Source organism: Mus musculus, chromosome 10 (assembly GCF_000001635.26).
Source record: "Mus musculus strain C57BL/6J chromosome 10, GRCm38.p6 C57BL/6J".
Lineage (NCBI taxonomy): Eukaryota > Metazoa > Chordata > Mammalia > Rodentia > Muridae > Mus > Mus musculus.
This window is the reverse complement of record NC_000076.6, coordinates 44127622-44149257: the sequence shown is the minus strand read 5'-3', so window position 1 is coordinate 44149257 and position 21636 is coordinate 44127622. Positions and strand designations below refer to the sequence as shown.

At 45.2% G+C, this 21636-nt stretch overlaps 1 protein-coding gene across 1 annotated transcript in view; it reads left to right on the top strand.

Annotated features, from left to right (window-relative positions):
• Positions 1-429: 429 nt before the first annotated feature.
• The window catches only part of Crybg1 (crystallin beta-gamma domain containing 1), a 198522-nt gene continuing 177315 nt past the window's right edge, over positions 430-21636 (top strand). The window contains exon 1 of the mRNA NM_001368305.1: positions 430-665. Within this exon, the coding sequence (NP_001355234.1) occupies positions 499-665 (167 nt within the window). The 5' untranslated portion in view covers positions 430-498. The remainder of the gene's footprint in view (positions 666-21636) is intronic.

The window sequence follows — 21636 nt, the reverse complement described above, 5'->3', positions numbered from 1 at the left end:
TTGCTGGGCGGCCTGGACAGGGGACGTGCCTCTCCCATCCTTCTCCAGATGGGGTTGGCTAAGCAGCCACTCACCCAGCCAGCCGGATTGCCAAGAGCTGCCAAGGAACTCCAGTGGGTGACCCACTGCAGCTGCACCCCTGCTATTACAGAAACCGGACCAGGCTCCGGTTGGGGGGGGGCAGTTCCCGACATGTCCGGTAGGGGGCGGCGCTGCGCCGCATCCGGGGGCGAGGGGCGGGATTGTGGTACCCGAGGCTCCCGAGACCTCTGCACCTGGCCGCGCGGGGGCACTGTGGAGCGACCCAGCCAGCTCCCGCCTCCCAGCCTTGCTTAGTCGCTGTCCTTTAACCCTCCACTGTCCCTCGCAGGGGCAAGGGGGCGGGGTCCGGCGCCGAGCGTGATAGGGCAGGCAAGCGAGCGCCCAGGTGAGTTCTTCCAGCACCGCTGGGCCCCGGGGAGGACTGAGTCTGAGCCCGCAGAAGAGGCACAAGAGGAGATGCCGTTGTCGCCACCATCGCAGGGCGACCCCAGGGAGGCCAGCCCGTCCAAGGCCCCCAAGAAACACCCCACCTTCCATATCTGGCGCTCCAAGAAGAAGCAGTCTCCATCGTCCAGCTGTGGGGTGTTTATCCCTCACCCGCCCGGGGCTTTCGGGGAGACCAGGTAAGCGCTGAGTGTTCCGATCCCCTCCTGCTCCGTGGCTCAGCCGGTTTTGCAAAGTTCGTCCCGCCCCGAAACTATACCACAGGGTCCAGGACCCTCAGCCTGTACTCTAGAGTCTCATTCATGGGACCTTAGTTTTGACTTTCTTAAGTCTGCACCTGCAGCTGAGAAAAGCAGGGCAGCCAAGGGTTGGAATCAAAAATGAATGCCTTTAGGAATGCCTTGGAGCTCTGGAAATACTCTAATTTTAGCGCCTTAATCGTAAAGTACCTCATGTTCATGGATATTAGTCTCCACTATTCTCACAGATCCAGAGGAGGAGGAAGTAGAGGGGCTAGCTGACTCTATTAAATGGATAGAGAAAAGGTGGCCTTGGGGTAAATGTCCCCCAGAGACTCAGTGAGTAGCCAAACCAGGGAGTACCTCGTTCTTAAAATATAAGGATTGCGACTGTACCTTAGTGACAGGGTGCTGGCCCAGCTTGTGACAGTCCCAAGGTTCACGTCTCAACACCAAAAGGAAAAAAACTTGGCTCCTGTTTTAAATTATACATAGATTGTGTGTGTGTGTGTGTGTGTGTGTGTGTTGGTTTTATTGTGCATGTGTAACTTTCAGTTATCCTATCAGAATTGATGGTTAGTTTCCTGTCTATCAAAATGTAATAACACACGACTCTTGGTATTTTATTCAAGAGAAAACAAACTGATACCAAAGTGACAAGTAGATTTTCCTTCTCGAACCTTTCTGTGTTTTAGGCCATCAGGAAACACTTCATTCTGTCCTTCAGAACTCCGAGGAACTCTGTGTTAACAAAAGCTCTGGAAACAAATGTACTTGCCAGCCCTTGGGATATTTTTCTAGTCTGGGCATCTTTACAAGCATTTCACTCCACCTGGGAGGAAGTTCTAGAAGTTCAAAGCAGACGGCCAGATGATCAGTGCAGCTTCCACTGCGCCCAGGTCCTAGCACAGACTTTATTGTTGTTGTTTTCATTATCACTTAGAGTCCCAGGTTTAGCCCAGACCCAACGGAACCTTCACCCTCATTCCACAGCCTTCCGGGCACTGGGAATTCAGGCTGTGTTGCCATCACAGCTTCCTTCCCCATCCCTCATCATCTCTAGAACATTCTTAATACCGAATATGCTATAAGTGCTGTATACGTGGTGGTGAAATATCTTACTTAGGAAATAATGTCAAGGAAAAATAGTTGTATAGACAATACAGATACAGTATTTTTCACTAGTATTTTCTCTCTATTTTTAAATTTAGTATTTACTTTTAATGGTGTGTGTGTGTGTCTGTCTGTGTGTGTGTGTGTGTGTGTGCACGTGCGCATTGCACAGACACCCTAGGACATCAGGTCCTTTGGAACTGCTGTTACAGGCTGTTCTAAGCTGCCAGATTCAGAGGTTCAGCATAAAGAATGTGGGTTCTCTACATCCTTTACCACTGAGCAATCTCTTCCCTCTCTGGTATTTTCAATGTTTGCTTGAGATGTGGAAGTTGATGGTATGAGAAAACAAAATAAAACCTCTCTACTGCCCACCCCCCTATCAGGGTTTGGTATCGTCCACAGTTTCAGGTGTCCAGTGGGCTGTCTTGAAATTATCTTCCCTCGTCTCAGGATAAAGGAGACTACTATGTTACTTGTCTCAAACATGAGTTTAAAACTCGTATAAAAGCAAAGCTATAGAGGGAGAAATGGGAAGTAGGGTAGGATGGGGAAGTGCCTCTTTTGCTAGAAGAGCTGACCATTGCTAAGATACCTTACGGCTCCAGATTTTCTGTATCCTGTGAATGAACATCTGCGGCTTTAGAGTGACCATCCTTAAAGCCCGTTGTTTCTTTCCATACACTAGGCTGAATATGGCTGCCTCTCTTCCTGCAATTCACTCATAAAATCTTTCCACCTTGACCTTGGCAAGCATGCTAATCTTGTGTTATTTTCATAGAAATACTTACTGCATAATGGGGTCAAAGCATGACCAGTGTCACACATTATCACCTTCATCATAGGCCAGCAGTGTGCCCTGAGGGTTGTGGTAGCTGTGGCCAGAGTAGCCTAAGCAGACCTTAGCGAATACAGACATTTGTCCATATTAATTGATGTTCTGTTTTGCAAAGAGTTTATTCAGGGCCTTGATTCTCTAAGTTTGAATTCCTGTGTAAGTGTGACACTCAGTTATGTCATCCTGGCAAGTTACTAACCATTTTGTGTCATAATATCCTCACTCAGAAAAAGGAAATAACAAGTGGTTGTTCAATTAAATAGATGAATGTATCCCAAGGGCCTAGAAACACTGACTCTTCTTTACATTTTAAATTTTCTTTTCCATTTTATTTTCTTTTAAAGAAAAAAAAATTTTTTTTAAAGCTGGGTGTGGTGGCATGTGTCTTTAATCCCAGAACTTGGGAGGCAGAGGCAGACAGATCTCTGTGTGGCTGAGGCCAGCCTGGTCTACAGAGAGAGAGAGTTACAGGTCAGCAAGGGTTACAGAATCAGACCCTGTTACAAACTAAACCAAACCCGAACCTTTTTTTTTTTTTTTTACATTTAGAGAGTGTGTGTGGAGTGTGTGTGTGTGTGTGTGTGTGTGTGTGTAATAAAACAAAAAACTAATAAAATTAGAAGAAATTGGTGTTAGGGCTCATCGATAAAGGTCTTAGCTCGCATGCCTAAAACCCAAGTTGCATCTCTAGTGCTGCCTCTCTCCTTGGCCCCCTCCTCCTGAAAGAGCTGCTAGCTTAAAGCTGGATACAGTGAATTGACATGGCTGTCCTGGAGCTTAGTGAATATCAAACAGAATGAATCCGAACAATATAGAAGCTAGTGGTAACATTTCTTGGAGACAGCCAAACTCAGATGGTAGATGGGTCTTGTCATGCTCTAAAACTCTACAGACCTCGCATCGGCTGGGGCACAAGAAGAGAGACTCCTAGGGACAGTGCCTGTCTTAGTAGGGTCCCTATTGCTGTGATAAAGTGCCATGACCAAAAGCCACTTGGGGAGGGAAGGGTTTACTTCAGCCTAGTTCCATATCATAGACCATCACCGAGGGAAATCCGGTAGAAACCTGGAGGCAGGAGCTGATGCCAGACCATGGGAGGACGCTCCGTACTTGGTTGGCTTGCTCATCCTGCGCTCTTATAGCTCTCAGTATCAGCAGTATCACCGTCAGTCTCCATCCTTTACCTGTAAACTGGAAATAACCCTGTTTCCCTGGGAGACCTGGGTAGTGTAGATAGAAAAGCCCCGTGTCATAGTCAGGGTTTCATCACTGTGAAGAGACACCATGATCACGGCTGATCTTACAAAGGAAAACGTTTAATTGGGGCTGGCTTGCAGGTTCAGAGGTTCGTCCCGTTGTAGTCAAGGTGGCAAGCACAGAGGAGTACAGGCTGACATGGTGTATGGAGAAGGAGTTGAGAGTTCTACATCTGGATGGACAGGCAGCAGGAAGAGAGAGGGAGAAAGCCAGTGGGCCTGGCTTGAACTTCTAAACCCTCAAAGCTGTGAAACACTCAAATCTGTGAAACTCTTCCTCCAACAAGGCCACCACATCTCCAGGAACACCGCTTCCTGTTAGTCTGTGGGGGGCCATTTTCATTCAAACCATCACACCTTGGCAGGGAAAGGTGGTTACAGGGGTAGGGGGATGGTGATGAGAGCCGCCGCTGTTATTTTAGCAATGCCCATACATTTAATGCACACACTAGTACTTTTAAGTTAAAGTAAAGAACTTCAGGATCCTAGAAGACATTAACTATCTCCAACAGTCTTTGAAGTCCTGTAAATATGTGTTTGTTTGTTTGTTTTTCTTTCTGGGCAGGGTCTTACCTATGTAACTGTGACTGGTCTGGGACTTGATATGTAGACCAGGCTACCCCGGAACTCATAGAAATCTAACAGGACCATAATGGCCCTTGATAAGCAGAGGACGGAAATTGGGGGGAGGGGAGTGTCAGGGCAGGGTGTCGAGGAAAGCTTCAGCCTCAGATGAAGATGCCAGGAGATGCCAGGTGTTGGCTCTCTCCCCTCTCCCAACCTGGTGCCAGAAAGTAGGCTGCCCACTATCAACCCTAGTAAGAATTTACTGCCCTGACAGCTTTCACTCTTCACTCCTTGTCTGACTTTATAAGGTTTTTCCCTTTGGATCCCCTCTCCCCTGAGTAAGTAGATGAAGTATCTTCCAACACCCCCGGACAATTGTACACAGCCACACTAACATTGCCCCAGAGACCCTGGCTACCTCCCCAGTGGCATAAATACCACCCTCTCCTCACCCCCCCCCAATATACTGAACCAGTTCTCCAAAGCTGCTCCCAGGAGTATGTGTTCTGTACCCGCACACCCATAGCTGACCAAGGCCCTACATTGCACCCACCCAACGCAGCCAACCTTCCCTCCCTCCAGCCCAGCCCAGTTACAGCAGGTTGGCTATCCCAAGAGAGAGAAGCAGACACTGAGCAGCAGAGATCCACCTGCCGGTGCCTTCCCATATTGGGATTAAAGGTGTGCATCTTCATTCCCAGTTGATGGATGTTCTTGTCGGTGTACATGAGCAAGGCCGCTCATACACCGAGTAAGTTAAAAACATTGATGTACAGGTTCAATCCCAGCACCAACAATTAAAAAGAAGAAAGGATGGTTTTAGCGTATCTCACTAGGAAGCCAAAGCTAACATCAAAAGGAGTTGCTTCTGAAGTGAGTTCAGAGCCCAACCTGTGAGTTGATAAGGTTGCCACTAATCTCTGTCATTGTCACCTTGTTCATTCCGGCTCCACACATCAAGTCATAACCTGCCCAGTCCATCTATGTCCTGAGGAGTGGCTTAAGCCCTTTTCGAGAGTCGTAAAAGACCCTGGAGACTTGCGTTCTCTTTCCATTTCTGCTTTATAGTTTGTTCCCTTGGAGTTAGGAAAGTGTCCGAAGCCTCACACACGCAGGCAAACCCTTCTCTCTGCAGCTGTACCTTGGCCCTGCTGCTTCAGTTTCTGGTCATAAATCTAAGGCCAGTGACGCGTGCTCTGTTTATTAGCATAAATATATCAATGGGTTACACGTATCTGATGCTGGGAGTAGTTTGTTCCTACCAATCTTTGGAGAACATTGCGAATGCACGCCTGACTTCATTTGGGTTTCAGAAATGTCCAAGTGGAGGGAGAGGGATTCACTTATTGGAAAATCTTTGTCTGACTGCGTCGAAAAGATTACGAAGCCTGAGTTGTGTGGTTTTTTTTTTTTTTTTTTTTTTTTTTGTTACCCTTGAAAATTCTATCAAATAATTGCACAGTCTCCATCTTACATTGTATTTGTTTTGGAGATCCTGCTTATGAAAGCCATGTAATCTTAACTTTAGAAACCATCTTCTTGGATTCTTTTTTTTTTTTTTTTTTTTTGGTTTTTCAAGACAGGGTTTTTCTGTATAGCCCTGGCTGTCCTGGAACTCACTCTGTAGACCAGGTTGGCCTCGAACTCAGAAATCCGCTTGCATCTTTGTCCCAAGTGCTGGTATTAAAGGCGTGTGCCTCCACTGCCTGGCTATCTTCTAGGATTCTTGATGGATATTTCTGTGGTGAAAGCTCACTTTTGTAGCTCATGTGTAAGTGTGAGTGTGTGTGTGTGTGTGTGTGTGTGTCTGTGTGTGAAGGTGTGTGTCTGTGTGTCTATATGTGTGTGTGTGTATATATACACATATATGTATATATATGTGTGTGTGGTGTGTATATATGTGTGTGTATAGGTAGGTATATGTATCTGTGTATGTATATATATGTATGTCGCATGTGTGTATGTATGTGTATATGTATGTGTCTGTGTTTATCTGTATGTCTGTGTGTATATATATGTATGTATGTGTGTGTGTGTGTGTGTGTGTGTGTGTGAGTGTGTGTGTGTGAGTGTGTGTGTGTGAGTGTGTGTGTGTGTGTGAGTGTGTGTGTGTGTGTGTGAGTGTGTGTGTGTGTGTGAGTGTGTGTGTGTGTGTGTGTGAGTGTGTGTGTGTGTGTGTGTGTGTGTGTGTGTGTGTGAGTGTGTGCTCAGGATTGAACCCAAGGTCTCACCATGTTAAGCTGCTTAGCACGGCTGTTATCCCCCGCCTCTATCTTTTTATTGAAGTGATAAGATAAATTGAACTTCAAAAAGACATTCCTTAGATTCAGCCAACTCAAAGCACTGAGACTAAGAACTAAAGAAATGAAATTAAAAGTGATTCTGCCTAAAAAAAAATTTCCGTCTAGAAGAGGGTGGGGCATGTGGACGAAACTGGATAAAGGAATGTATGATGCATTTAGTGAGGAAGTAAAGACTTCACCCAGTGTGTGGAGGTCAAAGGAGATTATCTTGAGGAAGCAGAAGATATTTTTTCCCTCTTGTTAAATCTTATTCATATTGAATGATTAATGGGAAATTTTATTTTCTGATATACAAATCATTTTTAAGATTTATTTATTTATTATATGTAATTACACTGTAGCTACTATCTTCAGATACTGAATAAGAGGGCATCAGATCTCGTTATGGATGGTTGTAAGCCACCATGTGTTTGCTGGGATTTGAACTCAGGACCTTCGGAAGAGCAGTCAGCGCTCTTAACAGCTGAGCCATCTCTCCAGCCCCTTGGATTATGATTATCTGCAATTATATTCAATCCTAGACCAGAAGTAAAGCCCAAGAAACTTTTGTTTTCATGGTGACACTTGGGACAGCAATGCACATAGCCATGGTTGTACAGACATGCTCTTTCGCAGGGTCTCACTCAGCTCTTGATTTACAGTTTGGCACCTAGAAATAAATCCTAGACTTGGAATGTGGCAAACTGATATCAAAGCCCTGGCTGAGGGTACAAACCGAAGTGATGCCTCTACCAGAATCACTGGCTGGAGATGCAGGAGTCTGGACATTCAAGTGGACTTGCAGATCAAAGAAGGATGTCCTTTGGAGTGCCCAGCCAACTTGGTGGCTTCTTGGTCTCTTAGATGACCCTGGAGTTGGTCAGGGGTCTGGCTTTGTCTCTGCTCCTCTTGTTTGCTTTCGGTTCTGTATTTGTTTTAGAGACAGAAGCTGTGTATTTCAGACTGGCTTCAATTGTGAAATCCTCCTGCCTCAGATCCTCCGTGCTGGGCTACAGAAATTTGTATCTTGGCTGGGAATATAATATTGGCTCCAGGTTCAGTTGTAAACAACAACAAAAACAATCACCATAAGACCAGGCTTTGTATTCACACCGCAGTGCCTGTAACACCAATATACGTCTTTCCTGTGTTCACTTTAGAAAACATTAGTTGTAGTTTTACCCAGAGGGCACTGAAGTATGAGTTTGCATCTTGCATTTTTGTTTGTGTTTGTGTGGAACTGGGATTTGAACCCAAGACCTCTCATCCTAGACAAGCATGGAACCACTAGACTCTACTACATACATAATTTTTAAAATTACATTTTATTCTATTTGTGTGTGTGTGTGTAGTTCAGAAGATAACTTTTGAAAATGAACTTCTGCTTCCACTATGTGGAATCCAGGGATCGAACTCAGGCCATTAGGCTTGGTGGCAAATTCCTTTACCTCCTGATCCATCTCACCAGCTCTTCCATCCACTTCTAGAGGTTGTTTGCTTTTGCTTGTTTGTTTTTAAGTCATGAAGCTGTCTCACCGAGATGCGTAGGCTGGTCTTGACTCGTTCTGTATCCCGGACAGGCTGTGAATTTGAGATCCTGTCACCTCCATCCTCCACGTAGCAGATTATGTGTGTGACAGCTGTGATCTGAATGGGCCTGCTCAGTGGAGGTGATCCCCACACTAGAACATCACTTGGAAGAGTTACAAAGAGACCCTAGCTATGTGGTTAAGGCAGGCAATCCAAAATTCCATTCACAGAAACCCCAGCTCCTGCTTCCAACAAGTTATAGCCAAGTCTGAGTTGTGCTTGTAGCTAACACAGAAAGTGATGTGCAGGAGCTGGAGAGATGGCTTAGAAGCTAAGAGCTCTGCTGTTCTTGCAGAAGATCCCAGCTTGGTTCCCAGGACACACATGGTGGCTAGCAAGTATCTGTAACTCCAGTTCTAGGGTGACTCCTCTGCCTCTGAAAGCACTGTAGACACCTGCTGCAGATGCTACACAGACATACCTATAGGCTAGACACTTATACACATAAAAATAAACAAATAAATCCTTTAAAACTACTGTATATATAAATGAATGTGCTGTGTTTGATTCTTGAGCTGAGAACCTCTGGCCCAGCCTTCAGAAAACAGTACCAGCAAGAAGCCGACCTGTCTCCTACGCCAGCCTTTCTCTGTGGCAGTAGGACACAGGCTGAGGAATGCACCTCAGAGATAAGTGGCCCTTTAAATTCACAGGTGGTGCTAGGCTAGGTAGGGTTATCCCAGTTTCTCACGGGTTGCCTTAACACTCAGTGCAGGGAAACTGCCCTTGCTTTGGATCTCTGCACGGTCTGATTTACATCCTGGTGTATCTTTCATCATCAGCTAAGTACAGGCTCCTCTTCAGGTTGACCCAACAGCTGTCAGATTATAAACTCCCACTGTTCCACCATCTCCTGGGGGCTAGGACTTTCTCTGTGGAGGCCACACACTGAGTGCATAAGGGAAGTAAACCAGGAAGTAAATGAATGAACTAACAGAACTCATATTCTGAAAAAAAATATTTTTGTGATCAGATTTTTAAATTTTATTTTTAAAATTATTTTATCAAATTAAATAATCTAATAAATTTGAATTATATTTAAATGTATAAGATTTAGTTAAATTTATAAAAATACATCTTATTACAATAACATTATTAAAATATAATAAATTTATTTTAAATGTTGTGTGTCTATGTGTATTTGCACACATTAGTGTAATGCTTGTGGAGGTCAGAAGAGGACGTCAGATCCCCCCAGGTGGAGTTACAGGTGGTTGTGAGCCACGCCATGTGGGTGCCAGGAGCTGGAATTTGGTCCTCTACCAGGGCAGTGCAAACTCCTAGCCACTGGGCATCTCTCCAGCACACAAGCAGACTGATTTATTCATTCTTCCTTTTGTTTATTTGTTTACTGGTTTTTATTTTCGAAACAGGGTCTCTCTGGAGCCCTAGGTGTTGACTTTGAGTTCCTTATATAAACCAGGCTGGCCTTGAAATCACAGAAATCCGCTGGCCTCTGCCTCCTGGATGTTGGGATTGTAGGTGTGCACAGCTGTCTTAGTTTCTATTCCTGGACAAAACATCATGACCAAGAAGCAAGTTGGGGAGGAAAGGGTTTATTCAGCTAACACTTCCATGTTGCTGTTCATCACCAAGGAAGTCAGGACTGGAAGTCAAGCAGGTCAGGAAACAGGAGCTGATGCAGAGGCCATGGAGGGATGTTCCTTACTGGCTTGCTTCCCCTGGCTTGCTCAGCCTGCTCTCTTATAGAACCCAAGACTACCAGCCCAGAGATGGTCCCACCCACAAGGGGCCCTTCCCCCTTGGTCACTAATTGAGAAAATGCCCTACAATTGGATCTTGTGGAGGCATTTCCTCAACTGAAGCTCCTTTCTCTGTGATAACTCCAGCTGTGTTAAGTTGACACAAAACTAGCCAGTACAACAGCCATGTCTGGTCGCAAACAGATTTCTAAGTGATAAAATGTCACTTTAGTTATGGATTCGGCCCTGATGGCACTATGCCATATGCAGGAACTCCCTTGATGGAGTTTGGTGCTGATGTTGTGGCCTGCCACATTTTATTCATCATTTGCCACCTAAACCTTTTCGTAATGGTCAGTATCCATGGATACCCAGCTTGTTTGCTGTTGCATCTGCTATTAGTGTAAGAGCCGACAAGAGCACCTGTTGAGATGGGAGCTGAAATGTCTTTTTTAGCTTGTGTGCTGTGTAGGAGCCAGGAGCAGGCCCTTTTCAAGCCTGTGCTCTGAGGTTTGCCCAGGCCTTGCCAGCCACTCTTGGCTTTGCTGCCTCACCAGTGTTGGCTCAGCTCCCCACTGCTCCACTCTTGGGAAAGTTGTCATGGCCCTTAAAACAAGAAAATGTAATTACTACAAGCGTAAGATACAAAGATATTCTGTTTTAGTATGGCCTGTTCAAAACATTTTTTTCCCAGAGCTTACACAATTATTGATGAGGAGTCTTTCATCGGATCATGTTTGAATGGAAATGAGCTATTGCCTTCCCGTGCGTGTCATACTCTTGTGTGTGTCGGGAGGCATGTTTAAACAAGCTGGGCTAAAAGCTAGATTGGATGGTTGTCAAGATAAAAGCGAAGTGTGACGGAGTGCCTGGCATTTGCTCCCAGGTTAGACTCTCACCGGTTTGCATGTTAAGGTTGTCCTGATCTTACCCCGTAGGAGGCTTCTGGTCCTTTGCCCTAGATGTGCTGGCATTTCTGCACTGTTGAGAGTTAATTGTACCCTTCTTCGTTCTTTCGCTTTTATGAAGCTTTAAAAAGAATGCCTCAAAGGGGATTACCAGTCCCTTATGAATCATAATTGTTGAAGGGGCAGGCAGAGAGCATCCTTAGGGAATATCTGCATTGACTTCCCTGCTCACACAGGCTTGCTGGTTGCCTTTCTCTGTGTACCAACATGTGTGGGCCCTGGTTCCACCCATTTACAAGGTGTATAGAAGTTAAAGAGGAATACACACATGCTCTCACACATACATACACACATATACACATACACACACTCACACATATACACCACAGACACTCACACACATACACAAAAACACACAGCACACATACATACACACACTCACACACATAAACACACTGCCACCCACACACCATTTATTTATATTAAGCAGGGTCTCATGTCAACCCACACTGGCTTCAAACAATATGAAGCTGATCATAAATTCCTGATTCTGCTGTCTCTACCTCTCCCAAATACCGGGGTTTCAGGCGTGCATCATCCATACCAGGCTCCAAATCTCCATCCTCATGACACCCAATATATGACCAACAAAGGACAAAAGTGACTGTAAGTTAATTTGGACATGTTTTCTAAGGAAAATAGACATAACATTGGGGTGATAAAGAGAATTTTCAGCTAGATAATTCCCACTCTCTCCTATAAATTAAATAAGCATTGGGACTTTGATAAAAAAAGAAATGGACCAGTAGGGTGGAGTGGTGCATGCCTTTAATACCAGCACACGAGAGGCAGAGGCAGGCCAATCTCTGAGTTTGAAGCCTGCCTGGTCTACATAGTGAGACTCTGTGTCCTAATGAACGAACACACAAAAATGAAAAAGAAATAGGTCAAGGGGCATGCACAGATGCTGGGTGCTTTATACACAACAGTTGTTTATGCATGCGGTGCATCATGTAACCTCTGGAAGAGCTGTGCAGAGTGGGATACCCAGCCTTACGCTGACCTTTGAGAGAACAGATCTGAAAGGGATGACTAGGTACAGAACAATATTTAAACCCAATTCTTTCTGGTACCCAAACTCATAGTATTTTCACCAAACCGTAAAGAGACTAAATTACCCCATCCAATGAGGTGTTGTTGGAGGTGTTTGTATGTGAGAGGTAGCCAGCTAAAGGAGAGAACTATGGAGCCAGGGACAGTGGTGTATACCTGTAATCCCTGCACTTGGCAGATGGGATGGAGGCAGGAGGATTAGAAGTTCAACGCTATCTTTGGCTACCGAGAAAGTTGGAGTCACAGACTGTATTACATGAATCCATGTCTCAAAAGGGGGGTGGGGCGTGGAGAAGAGATCTAGATACCATTTGCTGTCTGCAGTGGTTTGTTGAGGAATGGCCCCCATGGACTCAAGTGTAAGAATGCTTGGCCCATAGGGAGTGGCACTATCAGGAGGTATGTCCTAGTTGGAGTAGGTGTGGCCTTTTTGGAGGAAGTGTGTCACCATTGGAGTGGACACAGTGCTCAAGCTGTGTCCACTGTGGGACAGTCTCTTTCTGCTGTCTTCAGATCAACGTGTAGAACACTTGTCTCCTCAGCAACATGTCTGCCTGCATGCTGCCAGGCCCCCACCCCATGACAATAATGGACTAAATCTCTGGAACTGTCAGTTATCCCTAACAAAATGTGTTCCTTCACAAGACTTGCCACGGTCATGGTATCTCTCCACCCCAATGGAAACCCTAACTAAGACACTGTCAGAGCACTCACTCTTTCATAAACCAGGGAAGTGAGATTTCCTATTTTGATCACCTGAACCCTTCTGGTGCCATTGTAGAAAATGGGGACTATCTAGGCAGAAAACTGCCTTGGGAAATCATGTCATCTTTCTTTTCTGGCCACCCATGACAGGTGATCTGGGGAGAATAGGCAACTCAGATCCTGCAGTATTCGCCAAGCTTGTAGTACTTCTGATGCCTCTGCATATATAAAGAAGTCTGCGGGGGTTGTTGGGGGGGGGGATGCTGTGGGTTTTCACTCTGCATAGGACTGCCACACCTTTCAAGAAGCAGGAAACTGCTGGATCCCCAAAGTCCACATTTCTAGGAGATACTGTTCATTTGGAAGGTATGGATTCTTTGGTAGGAAGGGTTTTCCTTTTCTACTGTATGTGTGAGTCCTAGGAATCGAACTTGTGTAATTAGGCTTGGCAGCAATCACCTTTGCGTGATGAGCCATTTCATTGGAACCTCCTCTCTCTCTGTATTTTTTTTTCTTTCTTTTCTTTCCCTTTCTTCTTTCTTTTTGCATATCTTCAGTGACTACGTCTGTGAGTGTGAAATCAATGTACATCATTCACTGAGCAGATATGGTGAACACTTTCTGTGTGCCCATCCTGGGGTGCTCTGGGGGCCTGGTGAGCCCCTTCAAGCTCTACAGAGAAGCGGCCATAAACAAGGAAAAGCTCCCACGCTCACCTGTCTGATAAAGGAGAGATCGTGTTCAAACATGTGGAAGAGACTGAAGCATCAGGAACTTAGACATCTGTCAGGAGACAAAGGTTCCCACCTCTTAAGAGTTCTCCTTCTGGAAGGAGCTCAGAGGGCTACAGATGGTGTCAGTGATGGTGCCCATGGGCATGACCAGACATGCAGCTATCAAGTCTCCCTGGGACGGCATTTCTATTTATACCAAAGACAGATTGCAGATGTGCACCACAGGATGTGTTTGTATGTAAAGACAGATGCACATCTAGATGCTGTAGGACTTCATTCATATTTCTGTGAAGTGCTAGATTACTTGCTTGTATTTTTAGCATCAGTAGACCTAGGCGACTCGTGATGACAAGTCTTTAATCCTAGCACTCCTGAGGCAGAAACAGGTGGCTCTCCAAGTTTGATGCTAGCCTGGCCTTGTGTTAAGTTATTAGAATTTGTAGCGGGGTTGGGAAATGTCTTCACTTTGAATGCTATACTCGAGAGGGTGAATTAAGTTTCTAAAGATAGTTATATAGATCACTATATGCATTTTGCATGGAGAAGCCTGATTGAAGCTCTCTGATTTTTTTTTTCTTTTTGCAAATGACACCTTTTCATTCTTCTTTGTGGCCGAATAACATCTCATGCATATGTATGCTACATTTTCTTCATCTGTGTATCTTGATGGACATGTAAATAAATTCCATGGCTTTCAGCTGGCACCGTCATAAGCATAGGTTACTACGGTATCATATGGCCATAGCACGAATGGGTAGACTTGTCCTATAGTCAGAACTTTCCATCTCTAGCCCTTACCCCTCCTGCCCCCACCCCCAACTATGCCTAGGGATAGTAATAGCTTCCTAATGGGAGGGTGCTCAGGAACTGGACAGTTCCTTATCTGCTTTACCTTACCCGCCTACAACTTGTAAGCGGAGTCCTTTGAGTGATGCTTGAGGACCATCTGGCCCGTGTTGATCCTGACTGGCATAGTGTGTGCTCGCTCTTTTTATTGTATTTCATGGAGGCTTTATGCTGCTGAAGGATAAAAGACAACTCAGAGTCGGGTAATGGAGGGTAGAGGGAGGAGGGCAGAGGGAGGAGGAGGGGCAAATTGCCATTGGAATAGGGAGGAGAGATGATTCCTTTAGCCTGTGCCTCGGTGCCTGTACTTCAAAGCTGAGCAGGGTCCCTTCCAGGGCAAATGCTCTCAGGCGTTTGTTTTGTCTGGATGTTACTAATTCAATTATTGCAGCTGCCTTTGTGAACTTTCTGGTGAATCTACTCGGGTTGTCCCTCCTGCTCTTGGGAAGCTCGCTCACCCATGTGTGAAGTCCTGTGTGCACACTTGCATCTTTTTGCAGCTTCAGTATGTTTGCTCCAGACCTCCCCTTGGAGAAAGCACACTCGGGACTTGTGAGCCCACGTGAGCAATATCCTTTTCAGTCTTTAAAGGAGGCGCGGAGCCAACTTCAATCCACTTTGCTTCAGCTCTGAATCCCAGGCTATGATTTTTCTAGAACAAATTCCATAGCGATTATCAAACTTACTGGGGCTGCTGACACTTAAAAGACCTCTGAACTCACAAGCCACCTCTTCTGTGCTTACGAGGTGATCCTCAGCAGGAGCTGGACCCTGTGGACTACTGAGGCTCCAGGACTCAACAGTGTTCCTTAAAAGACCTAGTCCTCTAAAACGCTTATTTGCATACCCATGTACATACATATATGCACATATGCATACACACATGTGTGTGTATATACATATATATATGCATATACTCATGATCTGTTTAGGACACTGTTTACTATTTAATGCCCATGGAAATGAATTACTTTAGTTATATTTTACTATGGGTCTATGGAAGGACAATTCTCTTAAAATTCACCATACAAAATTAGTTTCATTTACTGACAATGACTAGTGGCCAAAGAGACAGAAACTCACAGTTACAGAAACAAGTGTGGCAGAAACAAGTGTAGCATGTGCAGCTACTGATGGAGCTTCATATGACTCTCTTGGCCTTTTTTGTTTTCTTTCAAAGATCTGTTTTTAGTTATTTGTGTGTGTGTGTGTGTATGTATGTGTGTGTGTATGTGTGTATGTGCGCGCCAACAGAGGCTAGAAGAGGGTATCAGATCTCCTGGAGATAGAGCTGCTAGTATCTACTGATTCTAGGGACAGAACTCTGCAAGAGCAGCAAGTGGTTAACCACTGAGCCACCTTCCAACCCCTCCATTGGCTTTTCTGACTCTCCTTTGCTGTCTGTCTCCTTCCCAACTATATTGGTCATTTTTCTGCTCGCTTTGACTAAATACCCAACAGAAACAGCTTAAGGGAGGAGAGGTGTGCTCTGGGTCACAGTTCCAAAGCTACAGTCCCTCATGGCAGGAAAGTCATGGTCATAGGAATATCTATCTTGGTTGTTGCAGCTGTAGTGTGGAGACACTGGTCACATCATGCAGGTGGCCCAGGAAGCAAGCATATTGGCCCAAAGAGATGCTAGGTTATATCCCTCAAAACTCACCCACCAGGTCCCACATTCCAAACAACCAGTCAGAGGCCTTGGTCAGCACACAACCTCGTGAGAGTAAGGGACACTTGATGTTCAAACCATAGTGCCAAGTGTGTAGAGAATCACAGCAGCTGGATACATGACTGCTGTCTTAGTCAGGGTTTCTATTCCTGCACAAACACCATGACCAAGAAGCAAGTTGGGGAGGAAAGGGTTTATTCAGCTTCATGTTCATGACTGAAAGAAGTCAGGACTGGAACTCAAGCAGGTCAGGAAGCAGGAGCTGATGCAGAGGCCATAGAAGGATGTTCCTTACTGGCTTGCTTTCCCTGCCTTGCTCAGCCTGCTCTTTTATAGAATCAAGACTACCAGCCCAGAGATGGTCCTACCCACAAGGGGCCTTTCCCCCTTGATCACTAATTGAGAAAATGCCTTACAGTTGGATCTTGTGGAGGCATTTCCTCAACTAAAGCTCCTTTCTTTGTGATAACTCCAGCTGTGTCAAGTTGACACAAAACTAGCCAGTACAACTGCACATTTCCTCTTCCACCAGGACGGAGGTTGTCTTTCTCTCATAAGCATAGCACAGTGCACAGGAAACTCATGGAATTCCTAGTTATTCCCAGAGTGTGGTTGGTTGGATGGTCTCTGTTCCACAGATTGAGGCCTGGCACTCTTTAATGATCGTCAGGATGACATTCCAGGACTCTGGAGTTTTTTCTAATGCTTCCTCTAGTATTGCTTCATGCAAATCTCATGAATAAATAAAGAAGTTTTGTAGTCTTCCAGATCTACTAGTGTGTCTTGTTACATTTATTTGTGTTCATGTCAGTCTGTGAGTGTGACGATCAGAGGAGAGTTGCAGGACTCCGGTCTCTCCTTCTGCCATGTGAGTCCTGAGAATTGGACTCACGTGGTCATGCTGGGAAGCTGATGCCTTCGTCTCCTGAGCTCACTCATGCTGAGAAGCGAATGCTCCTTCTACTGAGCCCTCTCATAAGAGCAACCTGAGTAAGACTAAGAGCAAATGAAGAAGCTGAAGACGGAATTGAAAAATATTTATTTTATGAGTGAAGATGCAGAACTCTTGGTATACAACATTTTAAAGAGAATTCTACATGCAGAAAAGGGTGTTTTTTGTTAGTAACAACTGGCTGGCCATTGAATCTTCAACTGCTTATCATATTTGTTTCAATGGGTGTGGTGGCTCACATCTTTAGTCCTAGCACCAAGAGGCCGAAGCAGGTGGCCAACCTGGGCTACATAGCAAGTTCCAGGCCACAGCTACATCCTTAGACTCTGTCTTTAAAAAAAAAAAAAGAAAAAGAAGGAAAAGGATGAGAAGGAGGAGGAGGGAGGGAGGGAGAGAGGGAGAGAGGGAGGGAGGGAGGGGACTAAAGGGAAGGGAAGGAGAAGGGAAAGAGGGAAGGAAGGAGGGAGGAAGAGGGGAAGGGAAGAGAAGGGGAGGGACAGGAAGGGAAGGGAAGGGAAGGGAAGGGAAGGGAAGGGAAGGGAAGGGAAGGGAAGGGAAGGGAAGGGAAGGGAAGGGAAGGAAGGGGAAGGGGAAGGAAGGGGAAGGGAAGGGAAGGGAAAGGAAGGGAAGGGAAGGGAAGGGAAGGGAAGGGAAGGGAAGGGAAGGGGGAAGGGGGAAGGGGAAGGGGAAGGGAAGGGGAAGGGGAAGGGGAAGGGGAAGGGGAAGGGGAAGGGGAAGGGAAGGGAAGGGAAGGGAAGGGAAGGGAAGGGGAGGGGAGGGAAGGGAAGGAAGGTGAAGGGAAGGGGAAGGGAAGGGAAGGAAGGAGAAGGGAAGGGAAGGAAGGAGAAGGAAGGGGAAAGGAAGGAGAAGGGAGGGGAAGAGGAAGGGAGGAGAAGAGGAAGGGAAAGGGAAGGGAAAAGGAAAGGGAAAGGAAGGGAACGGACAGAGAAACACTGTTCCTGGACACTTCCATGTCTGGAGTTTGACCACGCCCTGACTTAGAGGGCTTCAGTAGAACAAAGACCCCATAGTTGTTGCTCTACCAGGCCTCCTTCTGACCAGAACTTTTATGTTTGAGTCTTAACATGCATTTCTGGGAGTTTGGTTTGGTTTCCTTTTATGGCCCAGGGCCTTGCTATGCAGCATAGGCTTGCCTTGAACTTGCGACTGTTCTGTCTTAGCCTCCCAAGCACTAGGATTACCAATGTGAAGCACTAAGCTCCATGTCGGTACAGTCTGGAGACCGACCTACAGTAGCAGGCGCTCAGTTTACAATGAGCAAAACCAAAAGAACGAATAGTGTCCACCAGGAAGAAACAGCAGATAGCAGAACACCATCACACTGGGTGGACAGCTCACAGAGAAGACGGAAATAGCCAACGTAGAAAGCACACAAATGTCAACATAATCAACTCGGGAATCCACAGACATTCTCTGAAATAGATTGGGGAAGCTCCGCTGGGGCCCCATTGAGGCAGCTGGCTGGATCAGGACTCTTGGGTGGAGCAGAGAACTCCTACAGGTGAGGGTTCCAGGCAAAAGACAACTAGTAAACAGCAGATAGATAACATCATTACATTAGGCTCTTAATCTCCCAGCAGACAGGACCAGGAAGCCCTGATGTCATGCAAAAGTTCCCCACTAAGAGTTACTGGCAGAGCATAGGCATTAAGATTTGGTTTACTCATGAGGGGTGGGGGAGAGGGACGGGTAAGAGACAGAGACTGAAAGACAGAGAGACTGACAGAGACGGGGTGTGTATGTGTGTGTGTGTGTGTGTGTGTGTGTGATAGAAATACAGAGACAGAGTGTATGTATGAAAGAGAGAAAGATGAGAGACAGTCACAGTGTATGTGTGTGTGTATGTGTATGCGTTTGCGTATGTGTATGTGTGTCCATGCATGCAGGTGCCCACGAAGGCCAAAAGAAGTGGTTATGAGCCACCTGACATGCGATGCATAATAGGAACCAAACTCTGGCCCCTGACAATGGCAAGTGCCTTTAACCACTGAGCTCACAATAGTATGCATTCTTATGTCACAGGACAAACAACAGTAGCCTCTGTTGGAAATGGTTTACCTTCTGAGGAGCATAATGCTTTTACTCTTGGTCTGTTGGCTGTTTTTCTTGTTCCCTTCGTACAGGGCCAGGGTTCAGTCTGACTCAGCACAAGGATTTTGGATGACACTTGATGTAAATATTCATGGGTCGGAAGTGGTGAGGACTGAGCCTGCTCCCAGAGCCATTTCTTAGTGTGGTCAAACAGCACATGACAATTTATAACCCTGAAAATGTCCTTATACCAACTTCTGGACTCTTCTTAAGTAAAATCTGAATACCATTGATCACATATTTAGCAAATGCAAACATTGTATCTAGTTTTGCATACACCTGTAATCCAAGCACTTGGGAGACTGGGAGGGGGTAGCAAGTTCAAAGTCAGCCTAGTTACACAGTAAGTTTTGATCCCTTCTAGACTACATTATAAGTCCTTCTCTCAAGTACAATAAGAAAATTTAAGTAGTGACAATTGCAAATATCCCTAATTCCTTTCTCTTTCTGGTTTAGTGTTTCCAGCTATGTTACTGTAGATCATTCATGCCATACGTCATGAGCTCTGTTCTTTTTTTTAAAAAAAAAAAAGAAAGAAATTTATTTATTATATTTACATGCACACTGCAGCTGTCTTCAGACACCCCAGAAGAGGGCATCAGATCTCATTATGGATGTTTGTGGAGCCACCATGTGGTTGCTGGGATTTGAACTCAGGACCTTCAGAAGAACAGTCAGTGCTCTTAACCACTGAACCATCACTCCAGCACCGTGAGCTCCATTCTTAACTGCTCAGGATGAGCCAGTAGATCACTGATTTCCTGGCTATCTATCACTCGGTAGCTCTTCTATTTTGCCTTTCCCACTTGCTGTTGGGGAGGTTGAAGGGCCTGTGGTTTGGAAAGGCCACTGTTCAAATTCCCGAGGGATTCTGGTTTTTCATTTGGTTTTGGGATACAGAATTCATGTAACCCTGTTGGCTTCAAACTCCTTCTGTAGCTGAAAATGATCTTGAACTCCTAATTGCACTTCCAAATACTAGGAGTATAGGATGTGGTGCCACACCAGCTCCCTAAAGGATTCTGGAGGTCAAACATCAGGGCTTGGTGAGGAGGAGAAACCCAGAGTTCCCCACAGGTGTCTGAGCTTGGAGGTAGGTCTGAGGGCAGGAGAGCAGCCATTGGATGCGTCTGATGGCTTGTCAAGTTAGTGGTGAGATGATATTTGTTCCTACTAGAATATTTACATTCCACTAGTTTACCTGTGTACAGATAAATTCTATAAATAGTAATATTTTAAGGAAACAATTAGACCAAAGATCTAAAGCCTTGAAATTCACTTTACTTCTTTAAATTCTTCATTGGTTATTAAAAAAGCAAAAAAAAAAAAAATTCTTTTAAAATAATGTCTTAAATAATCTTAAAATCCTCTGGATTTACCCAGGTATGGTGGCACATGCCTGTGATCTCAGCTACTAAAGAGGCTGGAGCAGGAGGGTTGGAAACTCAAGGCCTATCTGGGATGCATACCAGGTTCAAGGCCATTCTTATCGGATTTGTGAGATTCTGCATCAAAATGAAAAAGAACTAGTAACAGTTTAGGGTAGAGGTCCAGATAGCCTGTATGAGGACCTAGCATGAAATCTCAGTACTGATAAAAACAAAAACCTTAGGATTATGTATCAAGGTACACACACACTAACACACACACAAATGGCTGTGTGTGTGTGTGTGTGTGTGTGTGTGTGTGTGTGTGTGTGCGTGTGTGTGTGTGTAGGGGGCAGGGGTGTCCTGGAACTGTCATAGTAGACTAGACTGGTCTGGAACTCAGAGACCCACTTATCTCTGCCTCCCAAGTGTTGGGATTAAAGGTGTATATCACATGCCTGGCATAAATTTACAATTTTATAGCAAAGTTTGTAGTATCATAAGTACAAAAAGGCAGCAATTTCTACCATATATGAAAACTGGGCTGGTTTTTTTATGATTGTTATTTCCAGCATTATCATGGCGATGACCTGTGGGGGAGACATAAGGTAAGTGGGCAAGGTTAGAGTTTGTAAAGTCCTTTTAGTAGGAACCTTATCTGTCTTGGATGGTTATAGGGGAGAAAAGAAAGCTGCAAGAGTTATACGCTTTACTCAAATACATAATGCAAATGAGTAGCAAGAATGGAATGGCGTTTTGACAAACCTGTATTTCTTCTCCATTCTATTAATTCCAATATACCATAAACATTCTTTGAGACAACCCATTCCAGTCGGAAGCCTTTAATATCTTACCGATGGCAAAGAGTCAGAAATAAAAAAGTAGAGCCAGGCTCAGCAGCCCGAACCTGTAGTCATGGCTACTCCCAACCTAGGGAAGAAGAAGCTGGAGTTTGATGGCAGCTTGCACAGGAAAGAAAGTAGAATGGAAAGAGGGATGGAGGGATGGCATTTCTATCTGTTGTATAGGTAGGCATAATATGTCTTTTACTTCATAAAACAGCATTCTCAGGCTGGGGAGATCGCTCAGCTTGTAAAGTCTCGCCATGCAGGGTGAAGACCAAATGAACTTGAGGTCTCCAGACTCGGTGAAA